At 38.4% G+C, this 24,916-nt stretch overlaps 2 protein-coding genes and 1 pseudogene across 4 annotated transcripts; all 3 read right to left on the bottom strand.

The window, feature by feature from the left end:
• Positions 1-901: 901 nt before the first annotated feature.
• LOC145496214 (uncharacterized) lies at positions 902-2,385 on the bottom strand (annotated as a pseudogene).
• Positions 2,386-4,510: 2,125 nt separating this feature from the next.
• LOC145496236 (uncharacterized) lies at positions 4,511-11,870 on the bottom strand. Its single transcript, XM_081475931.1, has 5 exons — positions 11,660-11,870; positions 9,017-9,085; positions 7,401-7,625; positions 6,494-6,784; positions 4,511-5,830 (listed from the first exon to the last, which is right to left on the bottom strand). Exons 1-5 carry the CDS (start codon positions 11,816-11,818, stop codon positions 5,813-5,815), a joined length of 762 nt encoding a protein of 253 aa, XP_081332057.1. The 5' UTR covers positions 11,819-11,870; the 3' UTR covers positions 4,511-5,812.
• A 3,540-nt stretch (positions 11,871-15,410) lies between these two features.
• On the bottom strand, positions 15,411-23,869 carry LOC145496238 (uncharacterized). Of its 3 annotated transcripts, XM_081475934.1 has the most exons (6): positions 23,208-23,869; positions 21,541-21,593; positions 20,743-20,811; positions 17,320-17,544; positions 16,435-16,725; positions 15,411-15,752 (listed from the first exon to the last, which is right to left on the bottom strand). In XM_081475934.1, exons 2-6 carry the CDS (start codon positions 21,541-21,543, stop codon positions 15,735-15,737), a joined length of 606 nt encoding a protein of 201 aa, XP_081332060.1. In that variant the 5' UTR covers positions 21,544-21,593; positions 23,208-23,869; the 3' UTR covers positions 15,411-15,734. The 3 variants fall into 3 exon arrangements, with proteins under 3 accessions (XP_081332060.1, XP_081332061.1, XP_081332059.1); XM_081475935.1 differs by lacking the exon at positions 21,541-21,593; XM_081475933.1 differs by lacking the exons at positions 21,541-21,593; positions 23,208-23,869 and having other exon boundaries at positions 20,743-21,312.
• Between the last annotated feature and the right edge of the window lie 1,047 nt (positions 23,870-24,916).

Below are 24,916 nucleotides of genomic sequence, written 5' to 3'. Positions count from 1 at the left end.
CTGAAAAACCGAGTTATAGTAGAGAAAGTAGAATAATATGGACGAAACAGTAACAGCCCGTGCCTGACTTACGTCACCGTCGAGATTTTACAATACCGTAAAATGACAGAACATATGGCAGCCAATGTCTGACCCACGTTGCTGTCACACAATGACGCGCAACAAAAAAGGTAATGTGACGACGGAAACCGCAGCAGCCCATGTCTGACCTCAGTTTCCGACATCGCGTGTAAACAAAAAATGCTACTAAAATAATTGACGGCAGAAAAATGTAGAAGCCCTTGTCTGACCTACAACAATAACTACAGTCTTGATCATAGTACTAATCAATGCGTCAGAAATAGTAGCAGCCCATGTCTGACCTACATTTCTGAGACTGAGGAAAAAAAGAAAAACGTATAAAAGTGTTTCGATGGTGCGTGACCTATTGACATGTTTAACTTAATTGGCTTGGAGGCGTTCAGAGCGGATATATATTTTGAAAACATCAGATTTCCAGCGGCCAAGAGTGCGGATTTGCGCATCTGAGAAACCCTTATCAGCCGCGAGCGAAGCAGCGCCAATTCGAAAGCTGTGGCCTTTGTATCGACTGGTATCAAGGCCACAAAATTGTAAACACCGGGAAAGTTCGGTGTTAAATTGATAGACCGTAATCGGTGTAAGGTTTTGTTGGCAAAATAACGGTCCCGTGAGGGCCCCTCGTGATTTGCAGTAATCTACCAGAGATTTGACGGCACAAAATGGTAAAGTGTCCTTGCGATCAATTAAGATTTCAAGGGGTTTCCTGTCGGTATTGTGCTTATATGCTGATGGGTCATCCTGTTAAAATAGTCGTTACTATTGTTATTATTATTACTATTATTATTATTTTAAATAATAATAAAAAAATAATAATGTTTATTACTGGCTTATAAAAAATTACAACTGTAAAAATTCTTAGGACAATATATATGTCAGGGAAATACTAACTTACAAACGAATTACAAATTACACTCATTCTTTACAACCCTTATAAATTTGTCTATTGTCATTTGTCGAAAAAATTTAAATAAGAATAGTAAAAAATACTCTACACATTTAAATGGCAAAAACTCTACTTTAAAAATACACTGTAGCTATATGCAGGTCCACTTCTTGGCTCAGTGATCGTGGTTTCGGCTAGAGTTCCCCAGAAATAGCATTCTCAATTGCCTTAACGAATATTTGCATGTCCTTTTTCGATATCTAAATCAATGTCCGACAGTTCTAAGTGGACTCTCCTAGGTGCTCGCGAGCCTCTTAAACAAAGTAATGCTGATCTCAGCAGCGCAAAAGATACTCTTGCCCTGATCCATGATATGGTAGTCGCATAACTTTCGCCCGTCTTTGTAGCAACTAACTCAGCAAGTCTACTATGGTATCGATTAGATTCCACTGCCATTCCACCCGTCGTGCTAAAAACTAATGGTGTGAATGTAGCTTGCTCTACTTCTAACACACGGCTGGCATACTGGCGCTTCTTCTCTGTTTCGTGCTGCCTGAATATCTGGTCTGGATCCAAATCTCTATAGGAGTCTGCATTCGGATGGCATACTCTGACATAAAAAAAAAGCCGACCTCTGCCTCTCCCAGAATCCCCTAGCAACTATATCCAGCTGCTCATCAGGGGTGGTGTTGGCTCCCCTATTCAACTCTTCTCCTGTGAGGTCTTGCAAAACTGATTCGGTTTCGACACCATTGCATACCATGCTAAGCAGTTCCGCCTCCAAATCCCTTAGTTCATTATGGCGTTGGATGATAAATCCGCCTCTTTTGCATATCATAGCGTGATCCACATTGAATATGTCCTCGCAAACACAAACAGAGGGAGTATCAGGAACTCACCAGTCATACCTGAGTTTCACAGCGTCTCGGAACTCACTCTTGTTCAAATCAAAATTCATATCTCTAATTGGCAAAACAGTAAGCCAACTAGAAGCACCTTTCTGAGTGGCAAGGTCGACAGCTCTCAAAGTTTTTCCAGAAATCGAGCCCTTCACCTCATCAAGTTTTTCCTTCAGATACTGATACTTCACTTGGCTCATCTCCCGTTGCACAGCGTGTACTTCACTTTCGTCTGGTGGCTTATGCGACTGTGATTTTATTTGATGGGCTAGTGGACCAGAGATGTTGGCTGATGCTGCATACTCTAAAGCTGCTGTTTGGCTCGGATTTATTAGGCCCATACCTCCCATTCTCACTGGCAGCGCCAATAGCTCACGTTCAGCTTCTGTACAATTGTGACCTGTAATGGAGGGTATTAGGGCATCGGCTATTGCGCGCTCCGAAGGAGCGAGTAGATTTTCTATATCAGGTAGAGTTCTCATAAAGTACGTCAAGCGGTGTTTTAACCCAAAAGTGAATGCCGCGTAGCAAGCCTGGGGCTGCGACAAAGCAAACTCGGCCAATTTTGTCACCTGCCCCACCCATTCTTCGACTTTACCGTTAACGTACTGCTCAAGATAAGACCTGGAGCCCAGCGCCGCACCCAGATGCTTCCGTCCTTCTGTGGTGATGTTGATTGCTGTTTCTTCAAATGCATCAATAAGGAATATTTATAAAACGAAACAATGTGCTACGTAATTATTATTATTATCATTATTATATTATATTATTATATAATAATATTATTAATATTATTAATAATATTATTGTTATTAATATTATTGTTATTATTGTTATGATTATTATTATTAGTATTATTATTGTTAGTGTTATTATTGTTATTATCATTATTATTATTATTGTTATTATCATTATTATTACGACTATTGTTATTTTGATTATTATTATTATTATCGTTATTATTGATAAGTTCATAAAGATGGTGAATTTAAAGCTCGATGATGAAATGTGAAGGTGAATTAATCAACATGACACGAGCGTGAGACAAAGAGGGGGGCGCTCTATCCACTGAGCTACGAAAACTCATGGAGACCAAGGTGATTTAACTGAGTTCATATATGACAGCTGTCCTGCATACTGCTAGATCGAATTCGGGGACTCAGGATTTTTCTTTGTCCCACGCTCGTGTCATTTCATTGCCGAGCTTAAAATTCACCATCTTTATTAACTTATCACTACTCATGATGAATTCGATCGCGTTGATCCTAGCAGTATGCAGGACACTTGTCATATATGAACTCAGTTAAATGACCTTGCTCTCCATGAGCTCTGGTAGCTCAGTGGATAGAGCGTCCGCCTGGTGTTCGGGAGGTCATGGGTTCGATTCCTGTCGGGGACTCAGAATTTCTCTTTGTCCCACGCTCGTTTCATGTTGATTAATTCACCTTCACATCATTATTATTATTACTCGGTTGCCGGCTTTTGAAAACAAAGAGAATACACGGGTTATGGTCATTTCCATGGAAACGGTTCGTATTGCAAAATCCCGACCAAGAAAGATCAGAACCAATCAGAGCCCTCGAAGTTACCTCAAGACTACCTTGTCATATAATAAATAAAGAACATTGATGGTCATGCGGAGATACGAAATTTCTCTTCGAGTGTAAAAAAACTATTTCATGAGTGACCGCAGCGAATGAGTAAAATATTTTTCACGCGAATAGTGTAACACGACTTAAACAACAGAAAACTACTGTAGTGTAAAACAAAAATTGCTAAAAACGACGCTTAAGTAAAAAAATTCTTCCAATCAGGATTCTTTCTTTCTTTCTGTCACGTGTTCACATTTCTCCGTTATACCGTGGTATAGTATATATTTGGTCTACTGGATTGTGTTTGTGATAACAAGGATTTCATTAAATTGAGGTTCTGTTCCATGCAGATGCATTTTGCTATAGCTTTGACCGGGCTGAGGAATCTCGTTCGTTATACCGTGGACCCCGTTATATAGAGTTTCGTAAGATCGAGATTCTATTCTAGCAAGCTCGTATTATTCTATTGGTCTCTCTTTTTGTGTCAAATATTTCATGGCAAAACTTTCTGATCATATCGAAACTGTCTGAATTATCTTGCGAGTTTTGGATCGGGTCGGCGCACAATCGAGCAACGTATCGAGACAGTCGTAATAGAACTTCGTAAAGTGTAACGTCACCTTTAAATAGAGCTGTTTTGAGAACCCCTCCCCCCACCCCACCCCACCGCCCGCCTTTCCCCTTCGTCGGCTTTTTTCATACCAAAGAAAAAAAGCTTTAAAAATAGTTGGTAAAATAGCTATCAGTAATCTTATTACAATCTTCCATTCGCGTTTGTCACGTGTACTCATGGACTATTTGTAAATAGTAAACGACAAGAGAGCCAATCAGATTCGCGTATTTTTTAAATCTTGCAACAAATCAAAACAGGGGTTGGCAAGGCTCAAACTCGCCTTAAAGTCCTGGCTAAAACGGGCTCGCTAGCAGACGTAGGTTGCTAACCTTGGTCTACTTGTGGCTTCGTTTGGCCAGGCCCGCGTGAACTTGAGATGATCTGCGCTCACTTTGGTCGAGATCAAGTCGACGAAAGTTTTTTATTGCTTGGCCACCAACCCAAGTCAACGCAAGTTGAGTGACGTCCATTCGTTTTTATAGCAACCTATTAGCCATTCAAATGCAGGAAATGTAGCCTTCAAATGGTTTGTTTGCTTCATGCAGGTACTTGTAAGGAAACTTGAGAGTGCGATTGGCCACCCAATGCACTGAAGTCTCTACGCAAGTTCAACTTGTGGCTACTCGCGAGTCCGTCTGTCCAGGTTTTAAGATTCAGTACGCCTTATAAAATTTCGTCGAATGTTATAGAGCGTTTTCATGCTGACCAAATTGGTATTCCCAAACAACAGAAAATGTTTACTTAAGAAAGAATTCAATTCACAAACGAGAAAACTTCTAAGAACACGAATACATCTGCCGTGACGCCAATTGAAACCGCTTTATCAAAGCTGAACATGTTCAGTTGGTTGTTTGATTTCAATTGAGCGGGATTGGTCGTCGACTGATTCTCGTTTTGTTCAGGCTTAGAATAATGCAAACAATGTCTGCTAGTTTAAGCTTGTTTATTGAGTTCCTAAGACAATTAATCTCAAACCATAAAACTTTACCTGAAAAGAAAAAAAAAAAAAAAAAAAAACAGTCTGCTTGTAAAATTTTTATCTTAGATCTATACTGCGTTGAATCAAGTTTAACAAGTAGTTTTCAAAAAACTACAACAAAAGGATATTCTTATAGCTGCCATCATAACTGTACTCTGACGTAACAGGATAATAAAAAGACAGGCTGAATAATTAATCATTATTCCACAAGCGCGCGATAGATAGAAGATGGTAGATAGCCAACGAGGTGCGTAGCGCCTCGTTGGCTATACTCATCTCATATCCAGCGAGCGCAAATGAAATAATGTCTTATTGAAAAACGCCTCCAAACTATAGAAAACTAATATAAACTAAAAGTAATGATAAAAAAAAAACGTTCCCAAAACTTATACCTATATGCCTACCATATTTCAAGAGCATGGTATAATATATGGCTTATTATACCACGATAGCTAAGCCAATGAAAGCTCTTGAATTATAATATCTAATGATCCAGTTTTTAATCATTTTTGCTACTCTAAGTTCAATTATTAAGGTGCTATGGGCAATTTATCTGAAGGTTTAAAACCCCAGAGGAAAAAAAAAAACCTTCCAATACTTTATCTTACATCCATAATGGTGATGAAGGGTATATTAGTAAAATACTAGCACATTCAAAACTAACACTAGAGCTTTATTTGTAAACATTTTTTTGTCTTCCGTGAGAGACGTAAAACTGATGTTTATGATGTTTACCAGGCTACCACCGAACTTTTGCCGCACATCTCAAGTATTCACTGGAAACTAAAAAAGAAAAGAAAAAAACACAGGTTGAGTTTGTGTGAACATGTACAGAATACGCTGGTGAATTCGAAGAGGCGAAGCAATGGAAATGAAAGCCTAAAATTCTTGAACAAAATTGAATCAACTAATCGATTTAAAATGACGTTTCCTTGTATATAGAATTGCAAAAAGTCGACCTCATGAGTTTCAGGATAGAATAGCTAAGCGAGTGAAGCGAGCGTCGATTTTTTAGACTGCGAAGCGGCCGGACAAGCGACAAAGTCGCGAGAGGTTAGTTGAGTAATAAATAAACAAGACGAAATTTTCTGTAAGTCTACGTTGTAGACTACGAGTAGTCTCTATTTCGCTAACTTTGTCGATTGTGGCGCGTGAAAAAAATAAAGAAAACAAATAAACGCGAGAATTCTGTTTTTTTTTCTCGCTATCTAAGTGAAACAAGGACTACTCGAGTCTAATTACGTTGCTGATAATCTGCTGCGAAGTGAACTACCAGGGAATTGAGTGGCATCTTCAAACGGGGATAGGACGTTTTGTATAGAGAGGTTTTCACTCTGCTGTATTTTTCTAACTGTCAATATGCCCGTTACGACTGACGTTGCCCTGGCCTGCAGTTAAACCTTGCCTTGGGTATCAGATGACAAAAGTTTGGGATACTACTCATACCTCGTCGTTTTCCAACTTAGTATAACCTCCGTGTCCATATGTGGGTGGCGCCTGAGGTTGGTTTGCTGTGGCCATGGCTCCAGATGTAGCAACATGAGCAATCTGTGGTTGGTTACCTACCATTCCGGAAACGGGTACCATGGCCATTGGTGGTTGGCCTCCCTGAGGCCCTGGTGTGACAGTTTGGATTGGAACCTTGCCACTGCCTGCTGGCATCGGAACGGCCACAGGAACACCACTAGGGTATTGATTCATGACAGAACCGCTATTGGGGGGATACATCACTTGACCCTGAGGAAAAAGGAAAGTCATGAAAACTGATATCGATAAAACGACAAAAGAACCATGTTCCTCGTTAACATACTGATACCTTCGGTGAAAGCAAGGGTCTCTTGGCCCTTTGATGAAAAGGGCTCCATCCCCTCTTTCCCTTCTCCTCCTCATAGCGTTGTGGGTGTTTGTACATCCGAGTCTGGGTTAAAGGGACGTTATTACGGCGGTTTTGCGGCATTTGCGGTAAAAGCGGTCCCATGATGTCACTGAAATGCTCTTAGTACGTGAAGATAAAAATATCATGTGAATTTTTGAAGAAAGCGCAAAATTATAATAAGTTTTTTCACAGACTTTTTCAATTTGACATCACAAACTTTTGCTCTGTTAACCAATTGTACCGCTCTTTCTATAGCCTCAGCGCACTTAACAAGATTGAAATAATTGAAATTTGGCACGTTGATTGATATTTTTCATTGATTTTTTGTTTGTTGTTTGTTTGTTTGTTTGTTTGGAATAATTTTCCGTTTCATTTTCAAAAAATTCAATTCAATTCAGTTCTTTATTTACAAGACAGCAGATCTTCTAAAGTTATATAATTGAAATTATCAATAGATCATTTCCGGATATAACTCACGTGTTGTGGTGGATTGCCATAGTAACATGTGCACGGTTTCATCATACAGAGGCACACGGCAGCCCAGAGGCCAATGCCAAACTCCGCAATGCCAAGGATCAAAATGATGGCACTCAGAGCCATTGCTCCGTCAAAATGGTTAGCAGCAATTTCTAAGCTGACAAAAATGATGATTATTCCACCAAACACGGCTGAGGTGATGGAGAACCCCATAAACACACCAGCCTTAAGGAAAAGATAAGATATGACCAGCTAAGTGTCTTAACTCCAGTGCCACGCCAGGTAATAGTTTTAGTACATAGAAAATGAATGATAGCCTTTTCTCATCAGTATTACTTTTTGTTTCGACTCTTCATTATTGTTATTAACACCGTATTTACATGTGAGAACTACCTATAACTTCTCGTTTTGCCAATTGTTGTCTGACATTCTCGGATTATCATTCATTCTGTAAGTGTCTTAAAATCGTACAACTATGGCCTTTGAAGCTTGAGTTCGCTTGACCAGCTTTTCACTTATGAAATTTTTTGTGTGTTTGTTGTGAACCATAGTGATAGGAAGAGAGTGCCAAGATTAACATGGTGGCCAATTTGGATGCCTTTATCTCGCAAAATTCCCTTGCGAGACATAGCGGGCAATACTCAATGGCTGAGTAAACCCCAGAATTTGGTTAACCCGCTTGTGAGATAGTTTTCTATAAAAAGAATGTTCTAACTACTGAGTGTGTAGATGAGAAAGATAAAGATTCCATTTAGCAGCAGTGTGGAATTCACAGCTTTCTACCTTTTTTTCCTAGGTTAAAACAGTATGGTGTAATCCAAATGAAACTTATTAAGCAGTCCTCGGTGCTTTACAGTACCTTGCACTATTTCGTTATATTGTATGGCTAACTCCGTGAGCGGGCAAGATAAACCGAATCCTGCGCTGTGATTGGCCACCTGAGCGAGCAAGATGGCGCTATCTTACCCGCTCGGGATTACCCGCTGAGTCCCACAAGAAAATAGCATTCTTTTTCCATATATTAAATCTTTCATTAATCAACTTCGTCGGTCAAGATAGCTGGGTTCGTTTTTTTTTTTTCTTTCTTTCTTTTTTTTTTTTTTTGGCGTGGTTACTGACCTCGACTCCGCTAAATAAAAGAGTTTGGCCAATATCCCGCCTTCTTGACCTCACGCTTTGTCAATTACACAATGTACAAGGTGGTTTTAGCTTTGAAGTTCGTGGATAGAACTCTTGTGTTTTACCGTTCACATTTATTCTCACTTTCAAATGTATTTTCACGTGCACATGTTTATCAATGCAGAAAAAAAGTGGACGAAAACAGTCGCTTGTACTCTCCAGTTTATGAATGATCGCTTTGAGTATGAAAACTATCTAGAAGAAATCATAGCTTCTAGATAGCTGGATTTTGTTTGTTTTTCTCTTTTCTGTACGGTTTAAAAATAAAATGACAGCCAAACTTTATATTAGGTTGTCTCATGTCCTAAAGCGAAAAACCATATATAAGTAAGTAGTAACGGCTTAACTTAACGAAATCTTAGAGTTGGATCTATTTACTACATAAAATATGCAACCAAACGACGTCCTTTCGGACGAACAACATGTTGTCAACATACAAAGGCATTGCGGGAAGTACTTCGGTCTTCGCGAGTCCCAGGTATACCCAGACCTCCTGTAACGCACATCTGAAATAGAACACAAAGTGCTTTTATATTAACAAGGCAAACTGTAGAGGAATACTGGACTTTGATTTTTGGACTCACACTGCCAAGTAAACAATATGTATATTTATAAAGCAAGCTATTTCTGCTCTGCACGGATTTTTCCAAAAAGAGAATAACAGACTCATCAAAGCAGGGTAATGACAGTAAAGGCAAATTCCTCTTCATTGCTTCTACAATTATGTATCTATCATGCATTACTGTTGTCTTTGATTGATTGCAAGGCAAGCATTTAACCTTAAGTTAAGTAATAACCACTTTAGGGGTTCTCAGGCATTTCTGCTTTTCTATAGACTCCTCATTACTTTTCGATTTTAAAGACTGTTTGTAAAAATATTTATAATATATTGAGTATAAAAGTGATGGAAGTAACACGTTTGAAAGTTGAGGTTGAAAGTTGAACCTTCTAAATAGTTCTCAGAGAAATTGACGTGATTTTGTGCCCCATGCATATTGGGGAAAGTAAATTTACCGTATTACAGTGTTTGTATCCAAACAATTTCTTTAAATTTTGAATTTAATAATTTCAATCGAACTTGAATTATTTACTCCTAAAAACGTTGTTTCCATTGATATCACTATTATACTGTGGAACAGAAATAGGAACCCTTCTGTGCTTTTCAAGGAGAGCCCTTGCCACAATCTTGAGATCTTTAGAACTAACTTTAACACTGTGTGCACCAATGGCGTTTTTATATTACATACTATTTCCGTATTTTCTTCATCAAAAGGTTTTCCAATTTAGGGCCTCTTAAGATTCTGCAAAATGCGTTCGAGGCCTTACGTGTCATCTTTTTTCATTAATTTACAAACACAATATGCATGCAAAAAACTGAACAAAATAAAAAGAAAGAAAATAGTAATATTACAGTACAATACTTACTTAAGTAAGTAGTAAGTAAATCTGAGAACGTACTGAATTTATATTGTATTGAATATTTCTTACAATTTATTCAAGCATGGTTTCGAGGACCCGTAGTATAGCTTAAGTGGTAAATGTGAAAGTGTGTGTGTTCAAGAGGTTTTCAAGTGAATTTGGTAGCTAATAAATTTAGGTATCTTTTAATCTTTAACGAAGAATAGAAGGAGTCCATTGGTCTCTAAAGCTACAGATGTTTAAATAATATATTTCTCCTAAACTTTCGTTTTCTATATTTCTGATTTCAGTTTGTCTATTTATGATGGATAGCTATCGCCCCGATGATATTTCCATGGCTAAGAATTCTTAACGTTTTAAGGGCAACTAAGCTGCCACTTATCTTACCGAACAAAATGTAGTAAATATCGTAATTGCACACTTAGTAAGTAAGTAAGTAGGTAAGTAAGTAAGTAAGTAAGTAAGTAAGTAAGTAAAAGTTTTTCTAATGTGTCAATGTATTTAGTTTTTACAACTAATTGGGGACACAACAAAAATAGATTAAAATTATTTACAAATAAGGAATAACAATAAAAATGTAAATACAATTAAAATATGTAGCATGTATAAATTAAATTGTACAATAAAACAATGGGTATATAAGAGGTAGTCTCTAAGAAATGCAAAGATTACAGCAGCTATTGTTGTTGTTTAAGAGTGACGTAGGAAGTCAAAGATAAAATATAATGTTCTTTCCTAAAGCAGGCATGCAGTTTATTTTCTTGGTAGACTTGGAAACTAGGCTGATATTACACGCAATAATGAACAGACCTAAACACACCACAAATTTGCATACATCTAATCAAAATATATCCAGAGAAAACCAAAATTTTGCTGAGTTGTGAGATCGCTCGACTGAGCGACATTTTGGAGGGTTTTATAACAGAAGGTTAAATTGAAATTAAAGGAATGTGGTAACAGATCTAGTGGAGTAACTGGTCAATTTTAGTGATATTGATGATAAGTTCATTATTTTGTTATATCAAACACGGAAGAAGGGTAAGTACCCTTTCGTTTCCGTCCTTGAGGATTCTTCAGCTTCATAACAATTACATTATTTTACGACGTGTGCAGATTCTTTACAGTTTTAAAAAGAGTTTAAAGACAGAGTTTTTCAAGTCTGTGAATAACATTGGTCGGACCAATCGAAAGAGTCGATTGCTTGATGATGAACACGACGTCAACTAGGACATTTTTCGATCTCAGTTTACGTACAACAAACAGTTGGCATTTGTGTGCAATATCTCACGACGTATTTACTCGAGGCGTCTGTTTTGAGCCCTTTTCTCCGAACAGTCTCGTCAAGGAGATCGAACTTTGCCTCAACGCAGAATTAACCACGCCAATACTTCAAAATTCAATGGTTAACACGCGTCAAATTGACAATCTAACTTTTTGATTTTCTATCACCATTCTTACTAGCTTCTAGGGTTGCGCCTCGCATGGGTAACTTTATTTTCCCGTTCGCGCAATTCCTATTGGTCCTTTTCTTCTTTTAATTATATTGTAATTTTGTGACCAATAAAGTTGATAGACTTAGACTTTGTCAGCTTAAACATCAACATTCTTTTCGAATCAAAGATCGCATGCAGGGCATGGAAATAGGCACAAGCAAAACTTACCCAAACACCCGTCCAAATTCCGTACAATCCATAGCGTTTCGAAGAGGGTGCCAATGCACGGTCAGCGATGCCAAAACAGATGAGTAAAGTTCCCACAATGATGTGCACGATGGCAAGAATCCTCGCCATTTTGGCGACATTGGCTGAATTTTCCGCCATGTTTGAAAACGTAAATCAATACTGCAGTGAAGAGAAAACGTCATCAACTATATGACAGTTGGCGTAATAGAAACAGACACAAGTTTTGACCTGAGCAAGTTATCTAATTACTAAGGCCACGTCCACACGTCACACTACGCCGGAGAAATTTGAAAACGCAACATGCAACAATCACCGATCATTTTGGATTTGCGTTTGAGGAAGACCTCCACATGATTATTATGACATCATCAGCTTTGTTTCTAAAATGTTTTTTTCCGCAAAGCCAGCGTTTTCAAATTCCTCCGTTTGAACAGCGTTTCGAAAAGCTCCGTTCTCGTGACGGAGTAGTGTGGACGGTGGGCCTGACTGCAGAAATAATGCTGCGTTTTTAATCTTTTATTTTTTTTCTCTGGGGAAGTGTGGACGATCGAGGTCTAACATTAATTTATTGTTTATATCCGGAAAAAAAGAAGTATTTTCTCGTGCTTGCTCCGTCAGTTTATTTTGGTTTGTCTCCACAATTCACACCGTTTGTCACGCCAGCTACGGGTGGAATCGTGGAGCCTGTGGAAAACGCTGACAGTGACGTCGAACCCAATTCGTAAACGAAACCATTAATCTCAAAAACCAAGAGCTCCAAAATCGCGCACAAAGCACCACAAGATCGAAAACCAATCAGTTCACGTTTTCAAACCGAGGATTATAAAAACCATCTAAAACGACCTGTCATGTTGGTTATAATATACATGGAACAATTTCTTGCGTTAGGATATACTAGCAACAAGTTCTGTATTCTTTAACTAGCAAATTTTCTAGAAAAATACTGTTTTTTTTTTACCATTAACTTGATTGTTTGGCTGCCACGACCCTGAATTGGCCTCAACCTTGCTGAAAACAACAATTTCTTACCAAGGACCAAGATTTCCCTGAAGATTAGGTACCAAAATGTACAACGTTTTACTTTGGAGCATGCGCGTAAGCCAAAACTTTTTTTGCTGGCCTGATCCGAGTGTTTCTTACCCTTTTCCTTTCCTTTTTCTCGCCGCTGTGCAGGTTCGACGCCTCCGTTTCAATACAATCAGAGGGAGGCACGGTTGAAATCCAAACTGTCGCTCCGGGCGCAAAGGACAAACAAACAGTCCTGCCATTTGACTCTAAAGCGGTGGATGATCTACCTCCTCCGTCTATAGCCGATGCCTCAGGTCTCCCACTTGTGCAGGTTCTCATCCCTCGGTCCGACGCCAATGTTCCAGTACAACCAGAGAGAGGCACCGTTGAAACTCAAACTCTCAGTCCGGGGGCAAATGACAACCACTCCAAAATAGTCGTTCTGCCAGAATAGGCTAGAGCAATGGATTATCCACCTCCTCCGTCTAAGGCCATCGCCTCAGGTTTCCAAACTGCAGGTTCACATGCCTCGCTGCGCTGCCTCCGTTCCAATACAAGCGGGCGGTGGCATCGTTAAATTCCAAACTGTAACTCCAGGAGCACAGGATCATGAAGACCAACCCCAAATAGTTCAGCTTCCTGATTCTTCAGCGCTGGATAATCCACTTCTTTCATATGAAGACGTTGTTTCAAGTTATCAAACTGTGTAGGTTGACATGCCTCCGCCCTATGCCTCTGTGCCAATACAAGCAGACGATGGCATCGTTGAATTCCAAACTGTGACTCCACGAGCACAGGATCATGAAGACCAACCCCAAATAGTCGTGATTCCTGATTCTTCATCAGCAGCGAATAATCCACCTCCTTCGTATGAAGCTGTTGCCTCAGGTTCCCAAACTTTGCAGGTTGACACGCCTCCGTCCTACGATGAAGCGCTGCACTGTGAAACGATGATGTAGTTAAGTACTTCAAAGGTGTTGTTAAGTATTCGAAGGTAGTTTCTTTGAGTTAGAAAAGAACTTCTGTACTGATTTGATGTTTTTGTTTTCTCGGTAGCCATCATTCAGTTGCAATGACTGAACGACAAATTTGCGTAGATTTTGATTTAGTCATAATTTTCAAGCTTGTAAAAGTTAAGAATATAATCTAGAAAATATTTCGAATAACATGATATACCGATATATATATATTTTAAAATGGATAATGACCACTTTAATAGTTTCTAATAACAAAACGTTTTGAAAAACATTTTAGAATAAAGAGTAGCGAGATAAAAACATAACTTTTCGGCGACGACATGTCACCATTATCAAATGCAAATTATTATGTGTTGGGTAACGTTATATAAAGAATATAGAGTGGGAAAGTACATTAGAATAAATGAGGCGGGGATAAACCAAAGAATGAGAAAAATCTAAAAAAAGTTTCGCTGGAATGGAGTCATTTTGAGTGTTCAGAATCGGACTCTTTTTCCTCATAAAAAGCACCTCCTAAATAAGGCACTCAAACTTTCCGCGGCATTTCTTTAAGGTGGTAAACCGCTCGTGAAGATTGTTAGATCTTTGGTTTTGTTTGTCCTTTAGGTATTTTCCCACTCTATATTCTTTATATAACGTTACCCAACACATAATAGTTTGCATTTGATAATAGTGACATGTCGCCGAGACGTCATACTTTTATCTCGCTACTCTTTATTCTAAATAGCTTCTAACAATTTTATATATTTTTACCTCGCTAAATCCTGCGATACAACCAATACATTGTTTGACATAGATCTTGGACATCGCATTAAAGCGAAATTTACTTAGACATAAATAAAGCGCGTTAAAATGATTGATAGTTAAGTTTTTTTCTTGAATGACGTCAAAACAAATGGTTTTCTTAGCAATTAAAGCTGTTAAAGCGATAAGAAGTGGTTGTTTCATTCCGTGAACGTTTGTTGGTAGGTTGATAAGTAGGTTCTCACCAGCCTGTTATCTTGCCTATCTGCCTAGCTGCCCATCAGCCAACCAGCCTGATTACATACCTACCTATTAGTACCTGCATATAAAAACCTGCCTACCCAGCTACCCCTGCCTACCTACCTGGAAACCTGCTTATCTAACTGCCTGCCTACCTACCAAGTCAATATTAACGCGAGAATTGTTATCTGTTTACGGTTCGCGCAATTAAATAAAGGACAAAAAGTAAATTGGTCTTGCAGCCCTGTCATATAATAAATAAAGGATACCGATGGCCGCGCGGAGAGACGAAATTTCTCTTCGACTGTAAAAAAAAAAAAAATTCACGAGAGAGCGCAGCTGGGTTTTTTGTCGCGTGTTCACATTTCTCGGTTATACCGTGGTATAGTATACATTTGGTGTTCTGGATTGTGTTTGTGATAACGAAGATTTCATTAAATCGAGGTTCTGTTCCATGCATTTTGCTATAGCTTTGACCGGGCTGAGGAATCTCGTTCGTTATACCGTGGACCCCGTTATATAGAGTTTCGTAAGATCGAGATTCTATTGTAGCAAGCTCGTATTATTCTACTGGTCTCTCTTTTTTTTGTCAAATATTTCACGGCAAAACATTCTGATCATATCGAAAGTGTCTGAATCATCTTGCGAGTTTTGGATCGGGTCGGCGCACAATCGAGCACCGTATCGAGACAATTGTAATGGAACATCGTCAAGTGTAACGTCACCTTTAAATAGAGCTGTTTTGAGAAAACACCCTTATTATACCACGATAGCTAATCCAATGAAAGCTCTTGAATTACATTATCTAATGATTCAGTTTTTAATAATTTTTACTACTGTAAGTTCATTCGTTATGGTGCTATGGGCAATTTATCTGAAGGTTTAAAACTCCAGAGGAAAAAAAAAACCTTGCAATACTTTATTTTACATCCATAATGATGCTGAAGGGTATAAAAGTAAAATGCTAGCACATTAAAAACTAACACTAGAGCTTTATTTGTAAACATTTTTTTGTCTTCCGTGAGAAACGTACAACTGGTGGTTATGGTGTTTACCAGGCTACCACCGAACTTCTGTCACACATCTCAAGTATTCACTGGAAACTAAAAAAACAAAACAAAAAAAACAAAAAAAGCAGGTTGAGTTTGTGTGAATATTTACAGAGTACGTTGGTAAATTCGAAGAGGTAAAGCAATGGAAATGAAAGCCAAAAATTTTTGAACAAATTTGAATTAACTAATCGATTTAAAATGATGTTACTTTGTACACAGAATTGCCAAAAGTCAACCTCACGAGTTTCAAGATAGAACAGCTAAGCGAGGGAGGCGAGCGTCGATTTTTTAGACTGCGAAGCGGCTGAGCAAGCGACAAAGTCGCGAGAGGTGAGTCGGGTAATAAATAAACAAGACGAAGGAATTTTCCGTAAGTCTACGTTGTAGACTACGAGTAGTCCCTATTTCGCTAACTTTGTCGATCGTGGCGCGCGAAAAAAATAAAATAAAATAAAATAAAATAAACGCGCGAATTCTGTTTTTTTTTTCCTCGCTATCTATTTGAAACGAGCATTACTCGAGCGTAATTACGTTGCTGATAATCAGCTGCGAAATGAACTACCGGAATTGAGTGGCATCTTCACACGGGGATAGGACGTTTTGTATAGAGAGGTTTTCACTCTGCTTTATTTTTCCGACTGTCAAAATGCCCGTTACGACTGACTTTGCCCTGGCCTGCAGTTAAATCTTGCCTTGGGTATCAGATGAGAAAAGTTTGGGATACTACTCATACCTCGTCGTTTTCCAACTTAGTATAACCTCCGTGTCTATATGTGGGTGGCTCCTGACGTTGGTAAGCTGTGGCCATGGCTCCAGATGTAGCAACTTGAGCAAACTGAGGTTGGTTACCCACCATTCCGGAAACGGGTACCACGGCCATTTGTGGTTGGTCTCCCTGAGGCCCTGGTGTGACTGTTTTGATTGGAATCATGCCACTGCCTGCTTGCATCGGAACGGCCAGAGAAACACCACTAGGGTATTGGTTCATGACAGAACCGCTATTGGGGTAATACATCACTTCACACTGAAGAAAAAAAGAAAGGCATGAAAACTGATATTGATAAGACGACAAAAGAACCATGTTCCTTGTTAATATAATGATACCTTCGGTGAAAGCAAGGGTCTCTTGGACCTTTAATGAAAAGGGCTCCATCCCCCTTCCCCTTCTCCTCGTACCGCTGTGGTTTGCACATCCGAGTCTGGGTTAAAAGGACGTTATCATGGCGGTTTTGTGGCATTTGCGGTAAAAGCGGTCCCATGATGTCACTGAAATGCTCTTAGTACGTGAAGATAAAAATATCATGTAAATTTTTGAAGAAAGCGCAAAATTATAATAAGTTTTTTCACAGACTTTTTCAATTTGACATCACAAACATTTGCGTTCTACCGCTCTTTCTATAGCCTCAGCGCACTTAACAAGATTGAAATATTTGAAGTTTGGCATGTTGATTCATACTTTTGATTGATCTTTTGTTTGTTGTTTGTTTGTTTGATTATTTTAAATGATTTTCCGTTACATGAAGAAAATTCAATTCAATTCAGTTCTTTATTTACAAGACAGCAGATCTTCTAAAGTTGCATAATTGAATTATCAATAGATCACTCCCGCATAACTCACCTGTTGTGGTGTATTGCCATAGTAACACGTGCAAGGTTTCATTATACAGAGGCACACGGCAGCCCAGATACCGATGGCAGCCTCCGCAATCCCAAGGATCAAAATGATGACACTCAGACCCTTTGGTCCGTCAAATTCGTAATCAGCAATTGCTAAGCTGTCGAAAATGATGATTATTCCACCAAACACGGCTGAGGTGATGGAGAATCCCATAAACACACCAGCCTTGAGGAAAAGATAAGATATGACCAGCTAAGTGTCTTAACGCTAGTACCAGGCCAGGTAATAGTTTTAGCACATAGAAAATGAATGATAATTCGAGAATGTTCATTGGGTCTAAATTCAGACAGCAACTGGCAAAACTAGAAGTTAGAGTATTAGACTGCAACAGCGATTGGAATCTTCTTTCATAAAAAGAGGCATATTACATCAATCACCCGACACCTTCCTTCAACAAAGGACTCAAATCCAGCACAGAACGTAGCCTTTTCTCGTCAGTATTACTTTTTGTTTCGACTCTTCATTATTATTATTAACACCGTATTTTCATGTGAGAACTACCTATAACTTCTCGTTTTGCTAATTGTTGTCTGACATTCTCGGATTATCATTCATTCTTAAGTGTCTTAAAATCGTACAACTTATGGCCTTTAAAACTTGAGTTCGCTTGACCTGCTTTTCACTTATGAAATTTTTTTGTGTGTTTGTTGTGAGCCATAATAATAGGAAGAGCGTGGCAAGATTAACACGATGGCCAATTTGGATGCCCTTTATCTGGCAAAATTCCCTTGCGAGACATAGCGGGCAATACTCAATGGCTGAGTAAACCCCAGAATTTGCTTAACCCGCTTGTGAGATTTCTAGTTTTCTATAAAAAGCATGTTCTAACTACTGAGTGTGTAGATGAGAAACATAAAGATTCCATTTAGCAGCAGTGTGGAATTCACAGCTTTGTATCTTTTTTTTCTAGGTTGAAACAGTATGGTGTGATCCAAATGAAACTTATTAAGGTTACTTCCCACCTTCAGAGGCCAAAAAAAATCGTTTTTTCTTTTATTTGACAAAATTTAAGTTCGTCATTTTATCTAGTGTTTCCAAAAGAAAAACATTAAAAATCTCAAAAAGCGGCCGAGTTAATTAGAAAAAACGTATTTTCAAATAAAGTTAATAAACTAGGAAGGTGTCACAATCTTGTCAACGGGCGAGAATCCTGGGGAAATTTTCGCGGCAAACGCTCATCGCTCGTATTTCATGTTATTTGCAAATTTTATTTTCATCACGCACTTGACAAAAATTCACACGTGGAAGCTCTTTACGCTAACTCCTATGGAAAAATCAAAAGCAGAAAAAAGGCCTTGGGTAAAGAAAACGAAAAAACCGGCTCAAAGAAGAAAGAAAAAGCTCCATATTGTCAAGGAAAGAAAAAAAAAACGTTACCGAAAGCGACAAAGGCCCTTGGTTTGGCCAAACGCCTTCGACAATCTTCGGCGTCTGCTGAAGATCCGGAGCGTTGGAATATCCTTGGAGCAAGTAGCTTAAAAATCAAAGTTAACGTCAGTGCAGGCTGCGAACAAGATTTTTCGTCGGAATCTGGCGCAAGTGATGAAGAAAATGAAACCTACCCAGGGGAACTCATTTCAGCAATAAGGGTATTTCTTAAGCTGTCCGTCGATTCCTTAACGTCTTGTTTTTCAGCGGCACATTTTCCCCCTGTAACCTTTTTGGCGCGGGTTTTGCCTTTGCCTTTGCATTGCCTTTGGCGTCTTTGCCCATTATATTACGTCGCCGTCCTGAATTGAACTCCACTGAGCGAGATAAAAAAACCATGTTGCAATGCGATGCTTTTCCCGGGAAATCTTGATCTATTGTCATAGGCACTAAGAGGTCCTGTTGTTCCATTGGCTTGCGGTTTTATTAGGCGTGATAATCTCCGGGCGTGGCGCGAGTTGTTTACGAACCTTTACAAGCTAAAATCTCGCATTTGATTTTTGGAGGAATACATCCACTTTGAGCGAATTTATAGGGTATGCAGATTTGTCGGATTTTCGTGAAATTTTGCTAGAACATTCCAGAGATAATGACAAACCAAAGTGCGTCGGGAAATTTTGATATTTAACACATTTTTCCCGTGGCGTCCATTTACGCAACACGTCTCGCATATTTTTAGTTACTCCAACTTTAGAAGTGGATATCTAGACAACCAATCAGAATATCGAAAAAGCCCGACACACTTTCGTTGATTGATGCCTTGTGAATAAGACTGTGCAGCCATTTTGCTCGTACTGCGGAATCCGATACCCAATAAATTCAATAGAAGAAGCCTCGGTCGTTTCACGCCCTACCGCCTCCTGACACTTCCTAAAAGAAAACTTTACTGAAATTGTATTTTTTTTTTTCGTAAAGTACATTTATTAAGCTTTCTTATGATATATAGTTTGTTGGGGTTTTATTGAAACTGGCGCGCGTACGATTTTTTCCCGAGGGGCACCTGCGAAGGTGGGAAGTAACCTTAAGCAGTCTTGGGTGCTTTACAGTACCTTGCACTGTTGCGTTATATTGTATGGCTAGCTCCGTGAGCGGGCAAGATAAACCGAATTTTGTGCTGTGATAGACCCTTTTCATAAATGGCTGCCAATTACAAATTCTTTTGTAAGTATTAAAATTATCCTGACTAACCTCGTTCCTTGAGTTGATAATTCAAAAGAATTTTTACTCCCAAACGAGCTTAGTTAGGCTAATTTAAATACATACAAAAGAATTTTAAATTGGCAGACATTTATGAAAAGGGTCTATTGTGTACCCGAGCGAGCAAGGTGGCGCTATCTTACCCGCCCGGGATTACCCGCTGTGTCCCGCAAGAAAATAGCGTTCTTTTTCCATATAATAAATCTTTTATTACTTAACCTCTTCGTTTTTCTTTTGTTTTGTTTTGTTTTGTTTGTTTTTTTTGAGTGTTAACAGACCTCGACTCTGTGTCGGGCCATAAACACGAAATAAAAGAGCTTGGCCTTCTTGACCTCACGCTTTGTCAATTACACAATGTACAAGGTGGTTCTAGCTTTGAAGTTCGTGGATAGAACTCTTGTGTGTTTCCGTTCAAATTTATTCTCACGTTCAAATGTATTTTCACGTGCACATGTTTATCAATGCAGAAAAAAAGTTGACGAAAACAGACGCTCTTACTATCTAGAAGAAATTATAACTTCTAGATAACTAGATTTCGTTTGTTTTTCTCTCTTCTGTACGGAGTAAAAAAAAATCGACAGCCAAACTTTATATTAGGTTGTCTCATGTCCTAAAGCGAAAAACCCACATAAGTAGTAACTGCTTAACTTAACGAAATCTTAGAGTCGGATCTAATTACTGCATAAAATATACAACCAAACGACGTCCTTTCGGACGAACAACATGTTGTCAACTTACAAAGACATTGCGAGAAGTACTTCGGTCTTTGCGAGTCCCAAGTATACCCAAACCTCCTGTAACGCACATCTGAAATAGAACACAAATTGCTTTTATATTAACAAGGCAAACTGTAGAGGAATACTGGACTTTGGTTTTTTGTCTCAAACTGGCAAGTAAACAATATGTATATTTATAAAGCAAGCTATTTTTGTTCTGCATTAATTTTTCTAAACCTGAATAACAGACTCATCAAAGCAGGGTAATGACAGTAGTGGCAAATTCCTCTTCATTGCTTCTACATTTATGTATCTATCATGCATTGCTGTTGTCTTTGATTGATTGTAAGGCAAGCATTTAACCTTAGATTAAGTAATGACCATTGTAGGGGTTCTCAAGCAATTCTACTTTTCTATAGACTCCTCACTACTTTTCGATTTTAAGACTGTTTGTAAGAATAGTTATAATATATTGAATGTAAAAGTGATGGATGCAATAAGTTTGAAAGTTAAAGTTGAAAGTTGAACCTTCTAAATAGTTCTCAGAGAAATTGACGTGATTTTGTGCTCCATGCATATTGAACAAAGTAAATTTACCGTATTACAGTGTTTGTACCCAAACAACTTCTTTAAATTTTGAATTTAATAATTTCAATCGAACTTGAATTATTTACTTCTGAAGACGTTGTCTCCATTGATATCACTATTATACTGTGGAACAGAAACAGGAACCCTTCTGTGCTTTTCAAGGAGAGTCCCTGCCACAATCATGAGATCTTTAGAACACTGTGCTCACCACTGGCGTTTTTGTATTACATACCATTTCCGTATTTTCTTCATTAAAAGGTTTCCAATTTAGGGCCTCTTATAATTCTGCAAAATGCATTTGAGGCCTTACGTGTCATCTTTTTTTGTTAATTTACAAACACAATATAAAGGAAGGAAAATAGTAATATTACAGCACAATACTTACTTAAGTAAGTAAGTAGTAAGTAAATCTGAGAACGTACTGAATTTATATTGTGTTATATTTCTTACAATTTATTCAAGCATAGTTTCGAGGACCCGTAGTACAGCTCAAGTGGTAAATGTGAAAGTGTGTGTTCAAGAAGTTTTCAAGTGAATTTGGTAACTAGTAAATTTAGCTATCTTTTAATCTTTAAAGAAGAATAGAACGAGTCCATTGGTCCCTAAAGCTACAGATATTTAACTAATAATTTTGTCTTAAACTTTCGTTTTCTATATTTCTGATTTTGTCTCTTTATGATGAATAGCTATTGCCCCGATGATATTTCCATGGCTAAGAATTCTTAGCGTTTTAAGGGCACCTAAGCTGCCACTTATCTTACCGAACAAAGTATATTAAATATCGTAATTGCAGACTTAGGAGGTCAAAGATAAAATATAATGTTCTTTCCAAAAGAAGGCATGCAGTTTATTTTCTTTCCTCTTAGTATGTGTTCGTCAATATTTAATTATTTCGCTTTAGTGTATATGTAGTCTCTCGTCGTAACTGTTGTTAATTGTTATTTGTAATACCGTTAGTTTATTAGTTGTCTCTAATCATTGATGTCAATTTTAGTCTCTTTAGTTCTCTTTTTGCCTTCAGTTGTATTTAGTTGTACCTAGTTGTATATTAATAATTCGTTAAAATATGACCCGCCTAGATTAGCTCTAGTATGCGCTGGCATGTTATAATTCTAATTTTAATTTGAAAACAAAAATAAAATGTATGTATGTAAGGTAGACTTGGAAACTAGACTGATTTTACACGGAAGAATGAACAGAACTAAACACCACAAATTTGCATGCATCTAATCAAAATATATCCAGAGAAATAACCAAAATTTTGCTGAGTTGTGAGCTCGCTCGATTGAGCGACATTTTGGCGGGTTTTATAACAGAAGGTTAAATTGAAATTAAAAGAATTTGGTAACAGATCTAGTGGAGTAACTGGTCGATTTTAGCGATATTGATGATAAGTTCATTATTTTGTGATATCAAACACGGACGAAGGGTAAGTACCCTTTCGTTTCCGTCCTTGAGGATTCTTCAGCTTCATAACAATTACATTTGCGACATGTGGAGATTCTTTACAGTTTTAAAAAGAGTTTAAAGACAGAGTTTTTCAAGTCTGTGAATAACATTGGTCGGACCAATCGAAAGAGGCGATTGCTTGATGATGAACACGACGTCAACTAGGACATTTTTCGATCTTAGTTTACGTACAACAAACAGTTAGTATTTGTATGCAATATCTCAAGACGTATTTACTCGAGGCGTCTGTTTGGAGCCCTTTTCTCCGAACAGTCTCGTCAAGGAGATCGAAATTTGTCTCAAAGCAGAATTAACCATGCCAATACATCAAGATTCAATAGTTAACCCGCGTCAAATTGACAATCTACCTTTTTTCAGCTTAGATATCGACATTCTTTTCGAATCAAAGATCGCATGCAGGGCATGGAAATAGACACAAGCACAACTTACCCAAACACCCGTCCAAATTCAGAAGAATCCATAGCCTGTCGATAAGTCTTCCTGTTCAAGTTCAGCGATAACAAAACTGCCGATGAGTAAAGTTCCCACAATGATGTGCACGATGGCAAGAATCCTCGCCATTTTGGCGACATATTGGCTGAAATTTCCGCCATGTTTGAAAACGTAAATCAATACTGCAGTGAAGAGAAAACGTCATCAACTATATGACAGTTGGCGTAATAGAAACAGACACAAGTTCCGGCCTGGTGGTTTTGACCTCAGCGAGTTATCTAATTACTAAGGCCCCGTCCACACGTCACACTACGCCGGAGAAATTTGAAAACGCAACATGCAACAATCACCGATCATTTTGGATTTGCGTTTGAGGAAGACCTCCACATGATTATTATGACATCATCAGCTTTGTTTCTAAAATGTTTTTTTCCGCAAAGCCAGCGTTTTCAAATTCCTCCGTTTGAAGAGCGTTTCGAAAAGCTCTGTTCTCGTGACGGAGTAGGCGGACGGTGGGCTAGTCTCCTCCGCAGCCGTTTTTTGGGATGTCACGCAACGCTTGCTGAGGAGACTAACGGTGGACCTGACTGCAGAAAAAATGCTGCGTTTCTAAACTTCTATTTTTTGCTCCGGGGAAGTGTGAACGATCGAGGTCTTACATTAATTTATTGTTTATATCTGGAAAAAAGAAGTATTTTCTCGTGCTTGCTCCGTCAGTATATTTTGCTTTGTCTCCACAATTTACACCGTTTGTCACGCCAGCTACGGGTGGAAGCCCGGAGCCTGCCGAAAACGCTGACAGTGACGTCGAACCCAATTCGTAAACAAAGCCTTTAATTTCGAAAACCAAGAGCTCCAAAATCGTGCACGAAGCACCACAAGATCCAAAACCAATCAGTTCACGTTTTGAAACCGAGGGTTATAAAAACGACCTAAAACGACCTGTCATGTTGGTCATAATATAGATGGGACAATTTCTTGCGTTAGGATATACTAGTAACAAGTTCTGTATTCTTCAACTAGCAAATTTTCTCAAAAAATGCTGTTTTTTACCATTAACTCGTTTTTTGGCTGCCACGACCCAGGATTGGTCTTAACCTTGCTGAAAAAACAATTTCTTACAGAGGAGCAAGATTTCCCTGAAGATTAGGTACCAAATTGTACAATGTTTTACTTTGGAGCATGCGCAAAAGCCAAAACTTTTTTTGCTGACCTGATCCGAGTTTTTCTTGTCCTTTTCCTTTCCTTTTTCTCGCCGCTTTTACTTTCGCTAGTTTTTGCTCTTCATTGCCTGATTGCAAACCGAAAAGGACTAGGTACGAGTCTGTAAATTATGGGATTATCAACTATTGATCCCTATAGTCATAAAGTGCAGACAGAGCTTTACAAAATACCCAAGTTTGGCGTTAAAAGACACAATAGTAAGCAAGATGCAGCCATTTGAAAACGTCAAAATTGACAAAGAAATGTATGACGCCGGATGACGAAACATTTCTTTGTTAATTTTGATGTTTTTAAATGGCTGTATCTTAGTCAAAACTAGTCTGATTAACACCAAACTTGGGGATTTTGTGAATTTTGGTGTGTTCTTTCTGACTATGTGGATCAATAGTTGGTTATCTCTTAATTTACGGACTCGTACTTAGTCCTTTTCGGCTTGAAATCAGGCAATATCCTTTCTAAAAGCCCTAAAAGGTTCGGTGTTG

The sequence above is a fragment of the Orbicella franksi genome, chromosome 8, assembly GCF_964199315.1.
Source record: "Orbicella franksi chromosome 8, jaOrbFran1.1, whole genome shotgun sequence".
Taxonomy (NCBI): domain Eukaryota; kingdom Metazoa; phylum Cnidaria; class Anthozoa; order Scleractinia; family Merulinidae; genus Orbicella; species Orbicella franksi.
The sequence above is the reverse complement of the archived record's forward strand: the minus strand, read 5'-3'. Positions and strand labels throughout refer to the sequence as shown.

Excerpts from the sequence above, each read along its gene's own strand:
- LOC145496236 (XM_081475931.1), bottom strand. The coding sequence starts at position 11,818 with ATGGCGGAAAATTCAGCCAATGTCGCCAAAATGGCGAGGATTCTTGCC. Across the intron at positions 9,086-11,659 it reads GAATTTGGACGGGTGTTTGG|ATGTGCGTTACAGGAGGTCT; the intron begins GTAAGTTTTGCT and ends GTTCTATTTCAG. Across the intron at positions 7,626-9,016 it reads GTACTTCCCGCAATGCCTTT|GCTGGTGTGTTTATGGGGTT; the intron begins GTATGTTGACAA and ends CTTTTCCTTAAG.
- LOC145496238 (XM_081475933.1), bottom strand. The coding sequence starts at position 20,943 with ATGCAGAACAAAAATAGCTTGCTTTATAAATATACATATTGTTTACTT. Across the intron at positions 17,545-20,742 it reads GTACTTCTCGCAATGTCTTT|GCTGGTGTGTTTATGGGATT; the intron begins GTAAGTTGACAA and ends CTTTTCCTCAAG. Across the intron at positions 16,726-17,319 it reads ATGGCAATACACCACAACAG|TGTGAAGTGATGTATTACCC; the intron begins GTGAGTTATGCG and ends TTTTTTCTTCAG.